This window comes from Pan troglodytes, chromosome 4 (assembly GCF_028858775.2).
Source record: "Pan troglodytes isolate AG18354 chromosome 4, NHGRI_mPanTro3-v2.0_pri, whole genome shotgun sequence".
Classification (NCBI taxonomy): Eukaryota; Metazoa; Chordata; class Mammalia; order Primates; family Hominidae; genus Pan; species Pan troglodytes.
Window position 1 is genome coordinate 18,261,377 of NC_072402.2, and position 21,928 is coordinate 18,283,304.

Here is a 21,928-nt window from a genome sequence, read left to right on the forward strand (position 1 = left end):
GTGCACACCCAGGGAGCCTCACAGCCGAGACCTGGGCAACACGGGTAGGAGCTGAGAGCATCCTCACGGCAGCCGGCAGAACCAACAAGTGGGCCTGGGGCTCACAACCCCAAGGCATTGTTGAATTCTGCCACCAACTCGAATCGGATCGAAGCCAGACCCTTCTCGGGTGGAGGCGACGACCACACAGCCAGACCCATCCTGGAGGTCCCTCGTGTGACTCTGAGCAGGAGGTGGTCACTTGTCGTAGCAGAACATCTGACCTGTGAGCTGGTGTTTGTTTTAAATATCTCAAATTGGTGTGAATTCGTTCTGCATTGACCCAAAACTAACATACTCTCCTTCCACAAGTTTCTTCACATTGTGGAAGTGAGAAAATTCAGTGTGTGTGTGTTTGTGCGTGGGAAGGGGAGGCCGGGAGCCGTGTCCGGTTACGGCGGAACTGGCTCAGCAGAAGCACAGCAGCTAAAATCTTTGAAAGGTTCTCATCGCAGATCCATAATCAAACCACCCCAGCCGGAACTTCTGCCTGTACAGCTGCTGTCACGGAGCAGGCTTGAATCTCACCCATGGAGACCGGCAGGCAAACAGGTGTGTCTGCTGAGATGCTCGCCATGCCCCGAGGTCTGAAGGGCAGCAAGAAGGATGGAATCCCTGAGGACCTAGATGGGAACTCGGAAGAACCCAGGGATCAGGAAGGTGAGCTCAGGAGTGAGGATGTCATGGACCTCCCAGAAGGTGACAATGAGGCCTCAGCCTCAGCTCCTCCTGCAGCCAAAAGACGGAAAACACATACGAAAGGCAAGAAGGAGAGGAAGCCCACCGTGGATGCAGAGGAGGCTCAGAGGATGACAACCCTGCTGTCTGCCATGTCTGAGGAGCAGCTGTCCCGCTACGAAGTGTGTCGCCGGTCAGCTTTCCCGAGAGCACGCATTGCGGGTCTGATGCGGGCTATCACTGGCAGTTCGGTGTCTGAGAACGCGGCCATTGCCATGGCTGGAATAGCCAAGGTCTTTGTCGGAGAGGTGGTGGAAGAGGCCCTGGACGTGTGTGAGATGTGGGGAGAGACGCCCCCGCTGCAGCCCAAGCATTTAAGGGAGGCCGTTCGCAGGTTAAAGCCCAAGGGCCTCTTCCCCAACAGCAACTGCAAAAGAATCATGTTCTAGGCCCGAGGCCAGAGGGCAGGGTCTGTTTGTGCAGGAAGAAGTACCGCGTTCATCTTCCAATGACAGGACTGCGTTTGCTGGAGCTTCCTTATCTCAGTCCACCCTGGATTTACCCAGGATCTTAGTGTCTTAAAATGTGCAGTTGCCCTTACCTGGATGAAGACAGCAGATCGTTTCATAGGAGCCTTGGCTAAATGTTTCGTCATTTTCATGGTATGTTGAGGTATTTTTCTCTGTCTTTCTAGTTGGAAGAATAAAGGTGCCTGGGCCTAGAGCATCCTGTGGACAGGTAGCTGCATCCAGAGAGGGAAGCCCTTCCCAGGAGATTTGTATGGTTTCATGCTGAAGCCTGGTGTAGCTGTGTCTTAGCTTGTATGCTTATATCTGGGTTTCAGTAATTGAAGCTTCCAGAAATGTTTCCCAATTGTTGTTCTTCTGTACATTTTCAATGCTCATATGTATTTTTGTGAGTCATCACAAAAGCAGTTAAACTGTTTTCCAAACTTCAGAAATAAAAATAAATTTACAAAGCACTTTTTTCTCTAAGTTGACTCTTCTATTCCTGCCTACGGTGCTTTACGTCAGCAAGTGACCCTTTCCTGTATTATAATGCAATATAGTATAGATGCGTCATGTAAGACTAGAGAGAAACCAATTCCAACACCACCTTTGCTCAAGCCGCCTTTTGTAATGGTCATATGGGCCGTTTCAAAGACACAGGGAGAGTCTATTGATACTTCACGTTGGCTACACATGGTGATTTTATCAGTGCTTCCGGAGACACTGAAATTTAGTTCCAAACATTGCTTTAGAGTATTCTTGATTTCATTCATTCTACCGATGATCCACTCAGAACATCAAACCTGAATACAGAGACATTGGAGAAGTTGTTAAAGTATCAGACCAAGTAGATTCATCACGAGTGACAAAGTTATTCCATACTCTAATTGTACATACTCTGCTTTACCTTTATGATGTAAAGAGTAATTTTTCATTATAGAATAAAGACCGGAGATTTATTATGGAATCACTATGAGCCTTCCCAGCACAGCTCACAGATGTCCAAGGTGCTGTTTCAGTCTGTTGACCTTTGCCATGTGCCCCCTGAATCACAGAGTATAAGCAAAAAGGATCGAAAAGACCCCATAGTTCAACTCTAATATTGAATGCAGAGTAACATGTACTCTTTCTTCCTGAAGCCAAAGATACCCCCATAAAATATAGTTTTATTTCCTCATACACTCAGCTTTTGCTCTTAAAATAGGACTGAGTGTACATAGAATCTGCCTTTGGGTATCACACAAATTTCTCAACTTTACTAAGTATGGGGAAATTCTGTTTCATACCTCCATATTCTGACATGGTTTAGCTTTCCTTTTATTTCACCAACTTTCTTGTAAATGTATATAACAAGTTAGACCAGTGTGTCTTAGAGACACAAGGAGGGTACAGGTTCTTGGAAGAACTGATGGAGATGGGAGGGCTCTCTCAGGAATTAAAGTGCTGGAGCAACCAAAAGAAGTAAGATCCAAGAGACTTAATATCTCCCAGTCTTTAGATTGCTCTCAGCTCATTCCTTTTCCATGGCACTGAGGAGTCATGGAAGCTGTATAGTGTCAGATGTTGCAGGTCTAGCACTTTCTGAACAGTAGAGGCAAAGAGAACCTGGCCCAAGCACGTTGGTCTGCTGAGGTGGAGGCAAGCATCTGTAGAGAGCAGTGCTGATGGTGATTCCACACACAAGCTTAGAATATTTTAATGTTCTAATTAGAATATCAGAACATTTTTCTGGCCCCTCATAGAACTCAATAGTCTGAGTGGGGTCTGAGTAAAGCTGAACTGCTGAAGACAGAAACAAGTTCCCATCAAGGTCTCAGAGGTCAGCTCAGGAGCAGGAACACAGCTTTGTTTTCTCAGAGAGGAAAATTGGATTAGCTGAGAATGTTCAGTGTCCTTACGCATTTTTTTTTTTTTTTAACTTTCAGTTTTGGGACCCATGTGCAGAATGTGCAGGTTTGTTACAAAGGTATACATGTGCCCTAGTGGTTTGCTGCACCTATCAACCCATCATGGAGGCTTTAAGCCCTGCATGCATTGCATATTTGTCCTGATGCTCTCCCTTCCCTTGCCTCCCATCACTTGACAGGCCACGCTGTGTGATGTTCCCCTCTCTGTGTCGGTGTGTTCTCATTGATCAACTCCCACGTATGAGTGAGAACATAGGGTGTTTGGTTTTCTGTTCCTGTGTTAGTTTGCTGAGAATGATGGTTTTCAGTGTTATCCACGTCACCGCAAAAACAGGAGCTCATTCTTTTTTATGGCTGCATAGTATTCCATGCTGTATATATGCCACATGTTCTTTATCCAGTCTATCATTGATGGGCATTTGGGTTGGTTCCAAGTCTTTGCTATTGTAAACTGTGCTGCAGTAAACTTACATGTATATGTGTCTTTATAGTAGAATGATGTATAATCCTTTGGGTATATACCCAGTAATGAAATTGCTGGGTCCAACGGTATTTCTGGTTCTAGATCCTTGAGGAATCGCCACACTGTCTTCCACAATGGTTGAACTAATTTACACTCTCACAGACATTGTAAAAGTGTTTCTATATCTCCACAGCCTTGCCAGCATCTGTTGTTTTCTGACCTTTTAATAATCACATACTAAATCTTCTCAATATATAATATCATATAGCCACAGCTCTCAAGAAAGAAATCTGTAGAAAGTGGTATCTTTTCAGGAGAAATCTTTGACAGCATTCATGGCTGATTGTATTACATGTTAATGACAATGCAATTTTCCCTGGAGCTTCATCACTATTCTTAAAGTACATTACTATTCATAATGTACATTTGGAGACTGCCTAGAAAAATGTGGTCTCTGATTGGTGCTGCTTAAGTGGTGACAAGATACCTACGAAAGAAACAGAGTCTCACTCCGTTGCCCAGGCTGGAATGTAGTGGCGCAATCTCGGCTCACTGCAAGCTCCGCCTCCCAGGTTCATGCTATTCTCCTGCCTCGGCCTCCTGAGTATCTGGGACTAGAAGCGCCTGCCACCACGCCCAGCTAATGTTTGTATTTTTAGCAGAGACCGGGTTTCACCGTGTTAATGGTGATGGTCTCGATCTCCTGACCTTGAGACTGGGTGCCTCGGCCTCCCAAAGTGCTGGGATTACAGGCGTGGGCCACCGTGCCCGGCCCATACTTGACTATTTTCCAAAATTGACTATTTTGGGATAAGCTTAACATCCTCACTGCCTGCCTTTGCTCCCCACAAGTAATTAGCATATGTCTAAATAAAGTTTAAGCAAGCTAGCTCCACTATTCCCAAGCACATATTATCTGGGTCTAGTCTTTAGAAGTATAAAGTGCAAATCTTACAACTATACAAATAGTTGTACCCAAACTGGAAAGGCTTAAAACATCAATTGATGGATTTGTGTTTCCTATGGAAGAAGGTACAAAGCAGAGTGCCAATATACGTACATAGGGGAGAGGAGGGCAGGGCTTTTATGAAATGAATGCAGTCCAATCTTGGGAAGAGTTTCTTAAGTAGCATGAATGTTAGAGAGACGATTCATGAAATTTCAACTTATTGCCATGTCTAAAAATATCAAGACATAGCCAGCAGTTTTTAAAAAATACATTTTTCTCAATGAAACTATTATTGAGACAGAGGAGGTTTTTCCTTTATTTATTTTTTTCCAATGACTTACTTTTCCTAGTCACATATTCAAGGGAGCATACTGCTGTTTGGTAAAATGCGAGAATTCCACATCCTATTTCGTTTGTTTTTAAAGATGAAAGCCTGAACAACCATGTTTTGTGTTAGCAATATCACCAGATTATTCAAATTTCTTTAGAATCATACTCCAAAAATTAAACTGTGATTTAGTTTCAAAAATTGTCTGTTGTGACCTGTGAATTGACAGCTCATTAGGACATTCTTTAGTTTGGCTGAAACCAAAAAACCTGAAACCATCAAAATTGAAAAAAATGGAGTTTGCCAAATTCTGCTTCTTACACGTTCACCTACCATGGCATGTTCAAATATTGTACTTGATAAGTATTGGAAACTTAAGGTACTGTTAATTTCAATAGAGTTCCACCAAAGTAGTATTTCTTGTGAGAAAGCCATAATCTCATCAGTAATGCCTTTCTAAAAGATCCAACAGAAAAGATGAACTAGCAACTCATCCTGACAAGAAAGTAAAACTCAGGAAAAATCCTAAGGCAGAGCAGCTTCAGGCTTCAGTGTGAAACTATCATAGTCTGGGCGCAGTGGCTCATGCCTATTGTCCCTTCACTTTGGGAAGCCAAGGTGGGGCAGATCACCTGAAGTCAGCAGTTGAAGACCAACCTGGCCAAAATGGTGAAACCTCGTCTCTACTTTAAAAAAGACAAAAATTTGCCTGGCGTGGTGGCACGTACATTTAGTCCCAGCTACTCTGGAGGCTGAGGCAGGAGAATCCCTTGAGCCCAGGATGCGGAGGCTGCAGTGAGCTGAGATCAGGCCACTGTAACCCAGCCTGTGGGACAGAGCAAGACTCTGTCTCAAAAATAAATCAATAAAATAAAATAAAATAAGATAAAATAAAATTGAAATAATACTTTCATATTCCCCTCACCCAGCCCATTTTATTTTCAGAGTATTTGATAAAACACTTGTTTCCCTGTGAGTTAGAGACTTTTTTCTCAGACATTGAAGTTTTCTAATGTGCAACTTCATAAAATATCTCAGTTTTACTGTAAATAGTTTCTTTATTGTTGTGAAATGTGAACTTTGTGATTCTGTGAAGGAGACTGAATTCTGAAATGCCCCCTGCATTTCCCACCCCTCAGAGACTCGCCCTGTGTCTGCCCCTCCCTTGGGTGTGGGCGGAACCACGAATTGATGAGCCTGCCCAACTTCCTGATTAGATTAGGGATATCCTGAACCAATAGCTGCTAAGGGCTGGGTCTAATTCAATCATCTGAGCTCTTTATAAGGGAGGACTGAACCTCCCTGAGATTACATTCCCCTGTGGGAGATTCCCCAGCATTGGCTGTGCACACCCAGGGAGCCTCACAGCCCAGACCTGGGCAACATTTGTAGGAGCTGAGAGCATCCTCACGGCAGCAGGCAGAACAAACAAGTGGGCCTGGGGCTCACAACCCTAAGGCATTGAATTCTGCCACCAACTCAAATGAGATCGAAGACAGACCCTTCTCACGTGAAGGTAACGACCACACAGCCAGACCCATCCTGAAGGTCCCTCGTGTGACTCTGAGCAGGAGGCAGTCACTTGGCCTAGCAGTACTTCTGACTTGTGAGCTGGTGTTTGTTTTAAATATCCCAAATTGGTGAGAATTGATTCTGCATTGATCTAAAACTAATATACTCTCCTTCCACAAATTTCTTCACATTGTGGAAGTGAGAACATTCAGTGTGTGTGTTTGTGTGTGGGAAGGGGAGGCAGGGGGCTGTGTCCAGTTATGGTTAAACTGGCTCAGCAGAAACACAGCAGCTAAACTCTTTGAAAGGTTCTCATTGCAGATCCAGAATCAAACCACCCCAGCCGGAACTTCTGCCTCTACAGTTGCTGTCACGGAGCAGACTTCAATCTCACCCATGGAGACAGGCAGGCAAACAGGTGTGTCTGCTGAGATGTTCGCCATGCCCCGAGGTCTGAAGGGCAGCAACAAGGATAGAATCCCTGAGGAACTAGATGGGAACTTGGAAGAACCCAGGGATCAGGAAAGTGAGCTCAGGAGTCAGGATGTCATGGACCTCACAGAAGGTGACAATGAAGCATCAGCCTCAGCTCCTCCTGCAGCCAAAAGACAGAAAACAGATACCAAGGGGAAGAAGGAGAGGAAGCCCACCGTGGATGCAGAGGAGGCTCAGAGGATGACAGCCCTGCTTTCTGCCATGTCTGAGGAGCAGCTGGCCCGCTACGAAGTGTGTCGCCGATCAGCTTTCCCAAAAGCACGCATTGCAGCTCTGATGCAGTCTATCAGTGGCAGATCGGTGTCTGAGAACACCGCCATTGCTATGGCTGGAATAGCTAAGGTCTTTGTCGGAGAGGTGGTGGAAGAGGCCCTGGACGTGTGCGAGATGTGGGGAGAGACGCCCCCGCTGCAGCCCAAGCATTTAAGGGAGGCCGTTCGCAGGTTAAAGCCCAAGGGCCTCTTCCCCAACAGCAACTATAAAAAAATCATGTTCTAGGCCCAAGGCCAGAGGGAAGGGTCTGTTTGTGCAGGAATAAGTATCGCATTCATCTTCCAATGACAGGACTGCATTTGCTGGAGCTTCCTTATCTCAGTCCACCCTGGATTCACCCACAATCTTAGTGTCTGATACTGTGAAGTTGACCTTACCTAGGTGAAGACAGCAGATTGTTTCACAGTGGCCTTGGCTAAATGTTTGGGACTCCAGGGGCATATTGAGGCATTTTTCTCAGTCTTTCTAGTTGGAAGAATAAAGATGCCTGGGCCTTGAGCCTCCTGTGGACAGGTAGCTGCATTCGGAGAGGGAAGCCCTTTCCAGGAGATTTGTACGGATTCATTCTGAAGCCTGGTGTTGCTGTGTCTTACCTTGTATGCTGATGTCTGGGTTTCGGTAAGCGAAGCCTCCAGAAATGTTTCCCATTTGTTGTCCCTCTCTGATTTTCAATGCTCATATGTATTTGTTTTAGTCATCACAAAAGCAGTTAAACTGTTTTCCAAACTGCAGAAATAAAAATATAATCACAAAGAATTTTTTTTCTCCATGTTGACTCTTCCATTCCTGCCTACTTTGCTTTACGTCAGCAAGTGACCCTTTAGTTTATCATAATGCAATATAGTATAGGTGCATCGTGTAAGACTAGAGAGAAACCAATTCCAAAACCACCTTTCCTCAAGCCTCCATTTGTAATGATCATATGGGCAGTTCCAAAGACACAGACAGAGCCTATTTATACTGCACGTTCGCTACACATGGTGATTTTACCAGTGCTTCTGGAGACACTGAAATTTAGTTCCAAACATTGCTTTAGAGGAGTCTTGATGTTATTCATTCTACCAATGAGCCACTCAGGAAATCAAACCTGAGTACGGAGACATTGGGGAAGTTGTTAAAGTATTGGACCAAGTAGGTTCATCACGAGTGACAAAGTTATTCAATACTCTACTTGTACATACTCTGCTTTACCTTTATGACGGAAAAGAGTAATTTTTCATTATCGAATAAAGACCTCAGAGTTATTATAGAATCACTGTGAACCTTCCCAGCACAGCTCACCAATATCCACGATGCTGTTTCTGCCTGTTTACCTTTGCCATGTGCCCTCTGATTCACACAGTGTAAGCAAAAAGGATCAAAAAGACCCCATAGTTCAGCTCTAATATTGAATGGAGAATAATATTTACTCTTTCTTCCTGAAGCCAAAGATTCCCCCATAAAATACAGTTTTATTTCCTCATACACTCAGCTTTTGCTCTGAAAATAGGACTGAGTGTACATAGAATCTGCCTTTGGGTATCACACAAATTTCTAAACGTTACCAAGTATGGGGAAATTCTGTTTCATACCTCCATATTCTGACATGGTTTAGCTTTCCTTTTATTTCACCAACTTTCTTGTAAAGGCATCTAACAAGTTAGACCAGTGTGTCTTAGAGACACAAGGAGGGTACAGGTTCTTGGAAGAACTGATGGAGATGGGAGGGCTCTCTCAGGAATTAAAGTGCTGGAGCAACCAAAAGAAGTAAGATCCAAGAGACTTAATATCTCCCAGTCTTTAGATTGCTCTCAGCTCATTCCTTTTCCATGGCACTGAGGAGTCATGGAAGCTGTTTTGTGTCAGGTGTTGCAGGTCTAGCACTTTCTGAACAGTAGAGGAAAAGAGAACCTGGCCCAAGCAGCCTGAGGTGGAGAGAAGCATCTGTAGAGAGCAGTGCTATGGTGATTCCACACACAAGCCTATAACATTTCTCTGGCCTCTCATGGAACTCAATATTTTGAATGGGGTCTGAGTAAAGCTGAACTGCTGAAGACAGAAACAAGTTCCCATCAAGGTCTCAGAGGTCAGCTCAGGAGCAGGAACACAGTGTTGTTTTCTCAGAAAGGAAAATTGGATTAGCTGAGAAGGTTCAGCGTTCTTACAGATTCTTTTTTTTCTTTTTTACTGTATGTTATGGGATACATGTGCAGAATGTGCAGGTTTGTAACAAAGCTTTACATGTTCCCTAGTGGTTTGCTGCGCCGATCAACCCATCATCTAGGCTTTAAGCTCCACGTGCATTGGGATGTTTCCTAATGCTGTCCTTTCCCTTGCCTCCCACCCCTTGACAGACCACGGTGTGTGATGTTCCCCTTTCTGTGTCCATGTGTTCTCATTGATCAACTCCCACTTATGAGTGAGAACATGTGGTGTTTGGTTTTCTGTTCCTGTGTTAGTTTGCTGAGAATGATGGTTTCCAGTGTCATCCATGTCACCGCAAAGAACACGAACTCATTCTCTTTTATGGCTGCATAGTATTCCGTGGTGTATATATGCCACATGGTCTTTATCCAGTCTATCATTGATGGGCATTTGGGTTGGTTCCAAGCCTTTGCTATTGTAAACTGTGCTGCAATGTATTGTGTGTATGTGTCTTTATAGTAGAATGATTTATAATCCTTTGGGTATATACACAGTAATGAGATGGCTGTGTCCAATGGTATTTCTGGTTCTAGATCCTTGAGGAATCGCCACACTGTCTTCCACAATGGTTGAACTAATTGACACTCTCACAGACATTGTAAAAGTGTTTCTATATCTCCACAGCCTTGCCAACATCTGTTGTTTTCTGACTTTTTAATAATCACATACTAAATGTTCTCAATATATAGTATCATATAGTCACGGCTCTCAGGAAAGAAACCTGTAGGAAGTGGTATCTTTCCAGCAGAAATCTTTGACAGCTTTCATGGCTGATTGTATTACATGTTAATGACAATGAATTTTTTCCTGGAGCTTCATCACTATTCTTAAAGTCTACCTCCTAATGTACAGTTGGAGACTGCCTAGAAAAATGTGGTCTCTGATTGGTGCTGGTTAATTGGTGACAAGATACCTCACAAATAAAGTGACTGTAGTTGACTATTTTCCAAAATTCACTATTTTGGGATAAGCTTAACATCCTCACTGCCTGCCTTTGCCCCCACAAAATGCCTAAATAAAGTTTAAGTAAGCTAGCTCCACTATTCCAAGCACATATTATCTAGGGTCTAATCTTTAGAAGTATAAAGTACAAAGCATACAAGTACAACTACACTAAAATTTGTACCCAAACTAGAAAGGCTTAAATGATCAACTGATGGATTTTTGTTTCCTATGGAAGAGGGTACAAAGCAGAGCACTAATATACATATATAGGGGAGAAGAGGCCAGGGCTTTTATGGATGGCACAGAGCTAGGTGTCTTCAAAGAGGTGCAGCAGGTAAGCCTCACTGGGCTCCTGCAGGTCGCCAATGGTAGCGCTTGGAAGCGCAGGACCAGGATGATGGCCTGGGAGATCTTGCACACCAGGCGCTGGAAGGGCAGCTTGAGGAGTAACAGCTGCGTGGACTTCTGGTACTTTCTGATTTCGCGCATTGTCAGGCCTGCAGCGGTGAGGCTTCTTGATCCCTCCTGTAGGCCGTGCTCTTTTGCTGGCGGCTTTAGTGGCCAGGGTCTTCGTGGCGCCTGCCAGGCGGTGGCTTTGCTGGCTGTTGGCTTGGTGCATGCAGTGGCCTGGGGCTGTGGTCTCTCTCCTGTCCTTGGGCTGAGCCAGGTTAACTGGAGGCAGCGCTGGTTTCAGACTGCAATGATGGTGGGGCTGTGGACAAAAATCAGAGAGTCTGCGAGTTGAGATCCATGCAGAAGACTCTTCAGACACTTAACCCCTTCCAAGCCAGCCCCAGACTTACCAGCTCGCAAGTGTGTGGGTCAGAGGTCCTGCTGCTCGGTCTCCCGGGGGTCCTGGGCTTCCTTGGTCTACACATCAGCTGTGGGGAATCTCCCTCCCCCGAGGCAGCCTGGCTCTGGCTGGACATCTGTGTAGTCTCAGCCAAGTCCAGCCTATTATAAGGGGCTCAGATGATTGCATTAGACCCACGCAGCTACCTTCCATTGCTCTCACTGCTTCGCCAGACCCTCAACCTCATCAGGGTTGTGAAAACCCAATCAAGTCCTGGGTTCTGCATGCAGCCCGGGGAGGGCTGAACCTCTGGACTGTGCCTCATGGGAGAGATGATAGGTGAGAGTTAGCTAGAATCTAGGTGCCAAAGAGATCCCAAAAGTTGACATTTCATGATCATCATGGAAGTTACAATGAAAAAGACATTTCAATACAGTTGCACATTAGATGACTTCTGTGACTGCCGCAAAACACCAAGGGTGCCATCGTGAGGTGTCTCTCAGGTTCTCTGAGGATGAGTTGAAACCTGGAGGGATGGATGGAAAATCAAAAAGGTCACTCCTCTATTAGGGATGCTCCGGGGGACATGTTTTCTCCCCCAAAGTGATATTCGTGGAAATTTGGGGGTAGCCTTTGGGGGAAGCTGAGACTTTTTGATCAAATGGTCATATATGCCTGTCACTGAGGCATCCTGGCTCCTTTTTTTACCTTGACGCCAGGGCTGAACCTTGTTTCCATTGCTCATTTTGGAAATGGCATGAGGCCCAGTGAAGGCCCTGAGTTCACTGAACTGCTGAACCCAGGTCACAGCTGCTACCTTCATACTTCTGGCTCCATGAGAAAAAGTAAAGCAAACAAAAACAAACAAACAATCAAACAATACACATACAAAAGGCCCCTATTTTGATACACTATTAACAGGCTTCTCTGATACTTGTAGTAGAAATTGAATGCCCTTCTATGCAATGCACAGACCATGCCCAGAACAGGAAATCCCATGATAATCAATACTCACAAAATAAGTTCACATTCCTGTTTTAAAAGGAGAGCTACTTTTGTAGAAAACCTTAGGTTCACAGCAAAATCAGGCAGAAGTAGCAGAGGTTTCCCTTATCCCCTTTCCCCACATATGCATAGCCCCCTTGACTATCAACTTTCTGCTCCAGAGTAGTATGTTGGCTACAGTCATTCAACCTGCATGGACACAGCACTCTGACTCCAAGACCATAGCTCTCCTTAGGGACTCACTTGGGTGTTGTACGTTCTATGGACTCGAGCAAAGGTGTAATTACATGTATCCACCGTTATTGCATTCTGTGGACTAGTTTCACTTCTGTACAAATGCACTGTGTCCCGTCTCTGCACTCCCCCTTGACCCTCGGTCTCTTGCAACCACTCAACTATTGATTTATTTCTTTGTATTTAAAATACACACATCTCATTGTATATATTTCTTATGTACATAATGCTGTTATAAAGTATGTACACATTGTCTAATATCTAAATTAGGTAACTGACAGCCATTACCTGACATATGTATTATTTTGGTGAGAACATTTCACATCCAGGCTAATAGCACTTCTCAAGAATATGATCTATTGTTAAACTATAGTCACCATGTTGTAATATAGTCGTTGAGCTTATTCTCCCTATATAACTGAAATGTTGTGTATTTCGACAAACGTCTTCTCAATCCTTCACCCACAGCCACCCAGCCCCTGACAACCAGAATTCTTCTTTTTGACATCTATTAGATTAACTTTGTGAGATTCCACATATCATTGAGATGACGTGGTATTTGTCTTCCTACACCTGGCTTATTTCACGTAGCATGATGTTCTCCAGGTGCACCCATGTGTCACAAATGACAAGATGTCCTTCTTTAAGACTGCATAGTATTCCATTGTGCATGTATATCAGATTTACCCTATCCTGTCATCCATTTTTGGACATTTAGGTGAATTCCATATCTTAGTTATTGTGAATTAACGTGGGAGTGCAGATATCTCTTCAATACTGATTTCATTTCCTTTTGGTATATACCTGGCAGTGTGGGATTGCTGGATCATATGGTAGCTCTATTCTTTCCATTTTTGGAGGAACGTCCATCCTGCTTCCTATAATGGCTGTCCTAATTTACGTTCCCATGAATAGTGCAAGGGTTCCCTTTCCTCCACATCCTCATCAACAAGTGTTGTCTTTTGACTTTTTGATCATAGACATCCTAATGAGTGTGAGGTGGTATCTTCTTTCAGTTTTAACTTGCATTTCTCTGATGATTAGCGATGTTGAGCATATATATGTATATACATACCAGTTAGCCACTGTATGTCTTCTTTTCACAAAGGTATGTCATTTAGGTCCTTTGCCCGGTTTTTAAATTGTGTTGTTTCTTGCTATTGAGTCGTTTGAGTTCCTAGAGTATTTTGGAGAGTAATTAATCCCTTATATGATGTAGGGTTTGCAAATATTTTCTCTCATTTTGATTTTGTCTCTTCATGATGTTTATTGTCTTGTCGGCTTTGCAGATTTTTTTTTTAAGTTGGATGCAATCCGTCTGTCTATTCACCCTTTTGTTGTCTGTGCTTTTGGGTCATATTCCAAAAGTTTTTGGCTTAACCAGAGTCAATGAGGATGTCCCCTGTTTTCTTCTAGTTGGTTGATAGTTTCAAGTTTTTAATTTATTGGGATTTATTCTTGTGTACAGTAAGATATAGGGGTCCAATTTCATTTTTCTTCATGTGGCTGCCAGGTTTCCCTATCGCCATTGATGGAAGAAACTGTGGTTTCGTGGTGGTGGGTTGTTGGCACCCTTTTAAACTATCAGTAGGCTGTATATGGATGGACTGATTTCTAGACTCTCTGCTCTGATCCGGTGGCTTAAGTGTCTGTTTTTATGCCAGTGTTATGCCATTTTGGTTCCTACAGATTGATAGCATACTTTGAAGATAGAAAACCATGAAATCTTTTTGTTTGCTCTTTGTATTTGCCACTGACATCATCACTTAGAGAGATTTCCAAGGAGATATTGATTCTTTGCTTTTTCAGTTTTTTTCTCATTGTGAAGATAGAGTGATGACATTGAATTTCCTTAGGAGTCACCCCAAAAACTGGAACTCCATTTTATTTTTGCTATATATTTATTACCGTTTATCTTATATACATGGTATTTGGCAATTACATGTCAGTATAATTACAAATAGGCTTCAATTACACAAAATATTTAATGCTCAAATCCTACAGTGAGAGGACATTATATTTTTAATACAGTAATCTGCAAAATAAACTAAAAATAAAACATCATGCAGTATAACAATATATTGTTATTGTATGCATTTCTGTTTTAGACATGCACGAAACACACATCAATATGTTATTTCAGCCATTAGCATTGGTTACATTGGGACCAGCTCTTTGGAGGCGAATGTGTGGAAATGAATGAAGAGATTAGACAGGGTCTCTGGGGTTTGTGTTTCTCTGTGTAGTTTTTCATGCAGCTCCTACAGTGTTCTACCCTCCTAACATCATGAAAGATCACTCCGTGACATAAAACAATCTTGGTCCAAATGTGAAAAAACCCATTTTAGAGGAAAAACTAATTTTTAATTTCATTTTTATTTTTGCAAGCTGAAAAACAGTTGGTTGATTTCCCAGGAAAATTATGGAAAAGTATTAAATGTTTACAAGGTAACTATTCCAGTGCTCTTAGAAAGCCCGGGACCTTCTGGATTGAGTATTGTCAGGGAAGACTTACTGTTTGTTTTATCTCTTTAAAATCACATTTGAGCAAAAACATCCAAAGTCATAGCAACTTCAGGATTCAGTGTGAATCCACCATAGTCTCTTAAAAGGATGTCTTTTTTCTCTCTGAAAACAGCTCCCCATCCACAGGATGCCCAAGGCCCATGCCCCTTTCTTCCTCCAACTAGGAAGACCCAGAAAAGCACCCACTCATGCATGGACCTCAGAGAACCAAATATAATGACAATGATTGTTAGTTTTTTGAGACAGAGTCTTACTCTGTTGGCCAAGTGGAAGGGCAGTGATGTCAATTTGGCTCCCTTTAACTTCCACCTCCAGAGCTCAATCAGTCCTTCTACCTCAGCCTCCGAGTAGGTGAAACCATAGACACCAGCAACTGTACCCAGCTAATTATTATTATTATTTTTTTTATGGAGAGGAGGTTTTGCCAAGATTCCTGGCCTGGACAGGAACTCCTGAGCTCAATCGATCTGCTGCCCTTGGCCACCGAAAATGTTGGTTTTACAGAAATGAGTCATTGTGCCTGGTCTGAGATATAAACATGATTGAAAGGGATTATGAAACCGGCTGCTGCCTTCATCTGGGTGAGACCAATATCTTCCCAGAGGAAGATGATTTTTCTAGTTTATTTTTGTACTGGATGTTGGGGAAGCGGGACCTGGGTTGTCCCGTGTGAAAGGCCTTTTTCCAGTGCCTGGGGTGTAACAGGGGCATTTTCCCACATCTCACACATGGCCAGGGCTTCTCCTACCACCTCCCCGACAAAGTTCTGGGTCATTACAGCCATGTGCATGGCAGTAACCTGGTTCTAGGACACTGACCTGCACCTGACGGAATGCATCCGACTTCTACAGGGTGCCTCTCTCCCTTTCCCACCACAAACACACCCACACTGGTAATTCTGCCAACCCTAATGTGAAGTGACTTGTGGATACAGAGTGTATTCATACGGAGTCTATTCATGTTGTAGAAAGTAGAGATCAATGTATGTTCATCGCAAACTAGGAGGAACAGCCAAGGTGACAGGGAACATTGCAAACATGGAACTGTATATGGAGAAAGTCAAAGTGTGGATCTCCTCTACTGTTTGATCAATCACAGGAGACATTATCGGTTTGACGCCAATAAGTTTCTTTGGTTTTTAATAAAATTAAGGAACCAGTTTTTTCACAATAGTTCTTGATTTGAACTAGTGAAACGTGTTCACTCAGACATTTCCACTTGACATGAATGCATTAACTCCTCAATGTAGATTGAAAATTTACAATTAAAAGAAAATAGAAAAACAGTCACTACCTGTGATTTCTGCTTCGGTTTCTGTTCTCAATCGTATGCTTAGCTACTTTTAGACCCCGTGCAGGAAATGATACTGATACTGAACACAACTTCTAACATCATATCTATCATTAACAGAGAGAAGAGGAAAAACACAACAGAACGCAAAGGAAACCATTTACAATGCAAGATTTCCCAGGAGAGCTCTTCAGCACCCTCTCCACGGAGGCTGTGGGCCAGCTGCACGTCTCTTGGCATAATTGGGACGCTTCTGGCATGGATGACATACAGGTTGGTGTCTTCAAAGAGGCGCACCAGGTAGGTCTCATTGGTCCCCTGAAAGCACCAACAGCCACGCTCTGGAAGCCCAGGTCCCGGCTGATGGTCCGGGGGATCTCGCGCACCAGGCGCTGGAGGGTTAGCTTGTGCTGGAGCGAGCAGCTGAGTGGACTTGTGGTACTTTCTGATTTCACTCAGCGCCATGGGGCCAGGTCTGCAGCTGTGAGACTTCTTGATCCATCCTCTAGAGGGCGCCCTTTTGCCGATAGCTTTTGTGGCCTGGGGCTTCCTGGGGGCCTGCCAGGTGGTGGCTTTGCAGGCGGTCTGTTTGATGGGCCCCATGGGGGCGGGCAGTAGCCTCTCCCCTCTCCTTGGGCTGAGCCTGGCCCACTGCAGGCGGCGCTGGAGTCAGAGAGAAAGGGCATTGGGGCTGTGGACAGGATTCAGAGAGCCTGTGAGTTGAAATCCATGTACAAGATGCTCCCACACACTGAGCCCCTTCCAACCCACCCGACTTACCAGCAGGAGAAGATGCAAACCGAAATGGTCACTCCTCTACCAGGGATGCTCTGGGAGCATTTTTCTCTCCCAAAGTGACATTCATGGAAATCTGCGCGTAGCCTTCGGGGGAAGCTGAGGTTTTTGATCTAATGGTCATATGTGCCTGTCACTGAAGCCCTCCCCGGGTCTTTTTTTACCTTGATGGAGGGGGTGAGCCTTCTTTCCACTGCCTGCTTTGGAAATGCCATGAAGCCCCGCGAAGCCAGCCCTGAGTTCACTGAGTTGCTGAACCGAGGACTCAGCAGCTACCTTCATACTACTGGCTTCATGAGTAAAAGCAAAGCAGAGTAAGAAAAGAAACAAACAAATAAACAACACACCAACCAAAGGCCCCTATTTCAATACACGGTGCACAGGCTTCTCTGACAACTTATAGTATAAATTTAATGCCCATGCCTGCAATGCATATACCACACACAGAACAGGAATTTCCAGGATAATCAATACTCACAAAATAAGTTCACATTTCTCTTTAAAAATAGAGATCATTTTGTAACAAACCTTTAGTTTCATGCCAAAATTGGGCAGAGGGAACATAGGTCCCCAATATCCTCTCACCACACATATGCATAGCCCCCTTCACTATGAACTTTCTGCCCCAGAGTGGTACGTTGTCTACAACCTTTCAACCTACATGGACACATCACTGTGACTGCAACTCCATCGCTCTTCTTAGGATTCACTTCAGTGTTGTATATTCCATGGATTCAAGCAAAGGCATAATTACATGTATGCACCATTATTGTATTCTATGGACTAGTTTCACTTCCATGCAATCATACTCTGTCCAGTCTCTGCACTTCTCCTTCACTCTCAGTCCCTTGCAACCACTCAACTATTGACTTGTGTATTCATATTTAAAGTGTGGACACATCTTTTTGTATATATTTCTTATGTACATAATGCTGTTTTAAAGTATGTACACATTGTCTAATATCTAAATCTAGGTAATTGACATTCATTACCTCACATATATATTACTGTGGTCAGAACACTGCACATCCATGTTAATGGGATTTTTCAAAAATACGATATATTGTTAACTGTAGTCATCATGTTATACAATAATCCTTGAACTTATTCCCCCTATGTAACTGAAATGTTGTGTATTTTGACCAATGTCTTCTCAAATTCCCCACCGCCTGTCACCACAGCACCAAATAACCACCTTTCTTCTCTTTTACATCCATCAGACTACCTTTGTGACATTCTACATAGCATTGAGATTATGTGGTATTTGTGTTCCTACCTATGCCTGACTTATTTCACTTAGCATGATGTTCTCCAGGTGTACCCATGTGTCACAAATGACAAGATTTCCTTCTTCTTTAAGGCTGTATAGTATTCCCTTGTGTATATATGTCAGATTTTCCTCCTCCTGTTATCTGCTTTTGGATATTTAGGTGGATACCCTATCTTAGGTCTTGTAAGTAGTGCTGCAATCAATGTGGGAGTGCAGATATCTCTTCAATAGACCGATTTCATTTCCTTTTGATATACACCTCCGAGTGTGGGCTTGCTGCATCATATGGTAGCTGTATTTGTTTAGTTTGTGGAGGAAGGTCCATACTGTTTTCTGTAATGGCTCTCCTAATTTACATGGCGAGGAAGAATGCAAGGGCTCCCTTTCCTCCACATCCTCATCGACAAGTTTTGTCCTTTGATGTTTTGATCATAGCCATTCTAATGAACATAAGGTGTTATCTTCTTTCAGTTTTTATCTGCATTTCTCTGGAGATTAGTGATGTTGAGTATATATATATACTAGTAACAGCAGGTATATATGGATATATACCTGGTGGCCACTTTCATGGCTTCTCTTCAGAAATGTCTATTATTGAGTTCCTTTGCCCAGTTTTTAAATTGTATTGTTTCTTGGTTTCGAGTCCTTAGAGTTCCTAGTATATTTTGGACAGTAAATAGTTAATTCCTTATTGAATGTAGGGTTTGCAAATATTTTCTCTCTTTATGATTCTGTGTCTTCATGGTGTTGATTGTTTTGTCGGCTCTGCAGATTTTTTGTTTTTTCATTTGGATGCAATCCATTTATGTATTTTCCCTCTTGCTGTCTCTGCTTTTGGGACATATTCCAAAAATCATTGGGTTAACCATTGTCAATGAGGACATCCCCTGTTTTCTTCCAGTAGGTTATACATTTGTTACCATTTATCTTATATTCAGGGTATTGGATCAATTACATGTCAGTATAATTACAAATAATGTTCAATTACACAAAATATTTAATGGTCAAATCCTACACTGAGAGGGAATTTTATTTCTAATTTTTGTGTTCTTATAGAATAATTTGGAAAATCAAGTAACAATTGAATATTATCTAGTATGAAAATGTATTGTCATCATACGTATTTCTGTTTTAGAGAAGCACAAAACAGAAATAAACATGTTATTTCAGCCATAAACCTAGTTTACATTGGGGCCATTCCTTGGAGGTGAAGGTGTGGAAAGGAGTGCCCAGATGAGACGGAGTATCTGGGGTCTGTCCTTCTCTTAGTTTTCCATGTGGCTCCCAGAGTGTGTTACCATTCTGACATCATCAAACATCACTCCCCGACATGAAACAGTCTTGATAGGAAAGTGAAAAGAGTCATTTTAGAGAAGAATAGTTTTTTAATTTCGTTTTTATTTTTACAAGCTGGGAAAGAGGTGCTTGATTCCCCAGGAAAAGTTACGGAAAAGTACTAAATGTTTCCAAGGGCAACTACTCCAGTACTCTTAGAAAGCCCAGCACCTTCAGGATAGAGTATTGTAAGGGAGGACTTTGTTGTGTCTCCTTAAAATCACATATGAGCAAAAATCCTGTTATATCCACTTAAGGATTCGGTATGAAACCACCATAGTCCCTTAAAAGGGTTTCTTTCTTCTCTCTGAAGACAGCTCCCCATCCAAAGGATGCTCAAGGCCCATGTACCTTTGTTCTTCCAGCTAGGAAGCCCTAGAACAATGCCTGCTCATACATGGACCTCAGAGACCCAAACATGATGATAATGATTGTTATTTTCTTGAGCCAGGATTTCACTGTCAGCCAGGTAGGAGGGAAGTGGTTCCATCTCGGCTCACTATAATCTCCACTTCTGGAGCTCAAGAGATCCTCCTACCTCAGTCTCTGGAGTAGCTGAAACAGCAGGCACCAACCACCATATTTAGCTTTCTTTTTTTTCCATTTTAATTGTGGAGGGGAAGTTTTGTCATGTTGCCCAGGCTGGTCTGGAACTCCTGAGTTCAAGTGATCCACCAACCCCGGTCTCCCAAAATGCTCTCTGATCATAGAAATAAGCCATTGTGCCCCATCTGAGATACAAATATGATTGGATGACATTATTAATCAGGCTGCTGCCTTCATCTGGGTGAGACTAATGTAAAATGTAAGAAAGATGTTAAGTCATGGATAAGTCGAGGATGGGCTGAGCTACTGAAGCTCCAGCCTACAGAGGGCTCTGTCATAGAAAGACTGGAACCAGTACTTTTTCCTCTAAGATCAGGCCTTTCTTTCTAGACTGGGGCCCAGAGGAAGATGACTTTGTTTTGTAGTAGGTGTTTGAGAAATGGTCACTTGTCTATCCCCTGAGAAAGGTCTCCCTCCAATGCTTGGGCTGCAGTGGGGCATGTCTCCCCACATCTCAAATACAAGCAGGGCCTCTCCTACCACTTCCCTAACCAAGACCTGTATCATTCCAGCCATGGCCAGGGCTATGACCTCGTTGTAGGATGCTGAGCTTCTGGGGATGGACTGCATCGGACTTCTCACAGGTGCCTCTCTCCCTTTCCCACCCACAAACAGACCCACACTGGTTCTTGCCTCCCATAATGTGAAATGACTTGTGTATAGAGACTCTATTCACATTTTAGAAAGTAGGGTGTAATGTATGTTCATAGCAAACAAACACACAGGAAAAGACAAAGTGTGGATCGCATCTGCTGTTTGATCAAATGCAGGAGACATTATCTATTTGCCACCAATAAGAAATTTATTTGGTTTTCAATAATACTAATGAACAAATTTTTTCACAATTGTTCTTGATTTGAACTGTTGAAAGGCGTTCAGTGAGAAATTCCCAGTTGACATGAATGTATTAGACCCTCAATGTAGATGGAAAGTTTACAAACAAAAGAAAACAGAAACACTCATACCCTTTATATCTGCCTGTGTTGTTACTCCTAATCATGTTCAGGGCTGCTTTTGGACCCCATGAGGGACATAAAACCAAAAATGAAGAGAACTGCTAATATCAGAACTATGATTAACACAGAGACGTTGAAAAACACAACCAAATGGAAACGAAGCCGTCTAGAGTGCAGCATTTCCCAGGAGCGTGGGCTCCTCAGCACCCTCTCTGCAGAGTTGGCAGGCCAGCTGCATGTCTCTGGGCATAATTGTGACACACCTGGCATGGATAACACATAGGTTGATGTCTTTAAAGAGGGGGACAAGGTAGGCCTCGCTGTTTCCCTGAAATCGCCAGTGGCCGCACATTGGAAGTGCAGGTCTGGGTTGATGGCCTGGGCAATCTCGTGCACCAGGCGCTGGAAGGTCAGCTTGTGCAGAAGCAGCTGCGTGGACTTCTGGTACCTCCTGGTTTTGTGCAGCGCCAGGGTGCCAAGCCTGTGGCGGTGAGGCTTCTTGATCCCTCGTGTAGCCAGGACCCTCTTGCCGGCAGCTTTGGTGGCCAGGGGCTTCCTGGGGGCCTGCCAGGCGGTGGCTTTGTGGTCAGTCTGCCTAATGCGAGCCATGGTGTAGGGCTGTGTCCTCTCCCTTGTCACTGGGCTGGACCTGGTGAACTGGAAGCAGTGCTGGTACCAGACAGCAATGGTGGTGAGGCTGTGGGCAGGATTCAGAGAGGTTGTGTGTTGGGATCTATGCAGAAGATGCTGCCATACACTTAGCCCCTTCCAACCCAGCCCCATACTTACCAGCTCACTGATCAGTGGGTCTGAGGTCCCTTTATTCAGTCTCCTTG

The 21,928-nt window shown here is 43.6% G+C and overlaps 3 protein-coding genes across 3 annotated transcripts; 2 read left to right on the plus strand and 1 right to left on the minus strand.

The window, feature by feature from the left end:
* The first annotated feature begins 416 nt into the window (after positions 1 to 416).
* On the plus strand, positions 417 to 1,166 carry LOC129144126 (TATA-box-binding protein-associated factor 11-like protein 5). Its single transcript, XM_054685352.2, has one exon. It carries the CDS (start codon positions 570 to 572, stop codon positions 1,164 to 1,166), a length of 597 nt encoding a protein of 198 aa, XP_054541327.1. The 5' UTR covers positions 417 to 569.
* A 5,615-nt stretch (positions 1,167 to 6,781) lies between these two features.
* LOC129144127 (TATA-box-binding protein-associated factor 11-like protein 12) lies at positions 6,782 to 7,880 on the plus strand. Its single transcript, XM_054685353.2, has one exon. The coding sequence runs from the start codon at positions 6,782 to 6,784 to the stop codon at positions 7,376 to 7,378; it is 597 nt and encodes a 198-aa protein (XP_054541328.1). The 3' UTR covers positions 7,379 to 7,880.
* A 13,248-nt stretch (positions 7,881 to 21,128) lies between these two features.
* Positions 21,129 to 21,701, minus strand: LOC129144128 (histone H3.Y-like). Its single transcript, XM_054685354.2, has one exon. It carries the CDS (start codon positions 21,699 to 21,701, stop codon positions 21,129 to 21,131), a length of 573 nt encoding a protein of 190 aa, XP_054541329.1.
* Between the last annotated feature and the right edge of the window lie 227 nt (positions 21,702 to 21,928).

What these genes read in the sequence shown, in the direction of transcription:
- LOC129144126 (XM_054685352.2), top strand. Translation starts at nt 570, where the DNA reads ATGGAGACCGGCAGGCAAACAGGTGTGTCTGCTGAGATGCTCGCCATG.
- LOC129144127 (XM_054685353.2), top strand. Translation starts at nt 6,782, where the DNA reads ATGGAGACAGGCAGGCAAACAGGTGTGTCTGCTGAGATGTTCGCCATG.
- LOC129144128 (XM_054685354.2), bottom strand. Translation starts at nt 21,701, where the DNA reads ATGGCTCGCATTAGGCAGACTGACCACAAAGCCACCGCCTGGCAGGCC.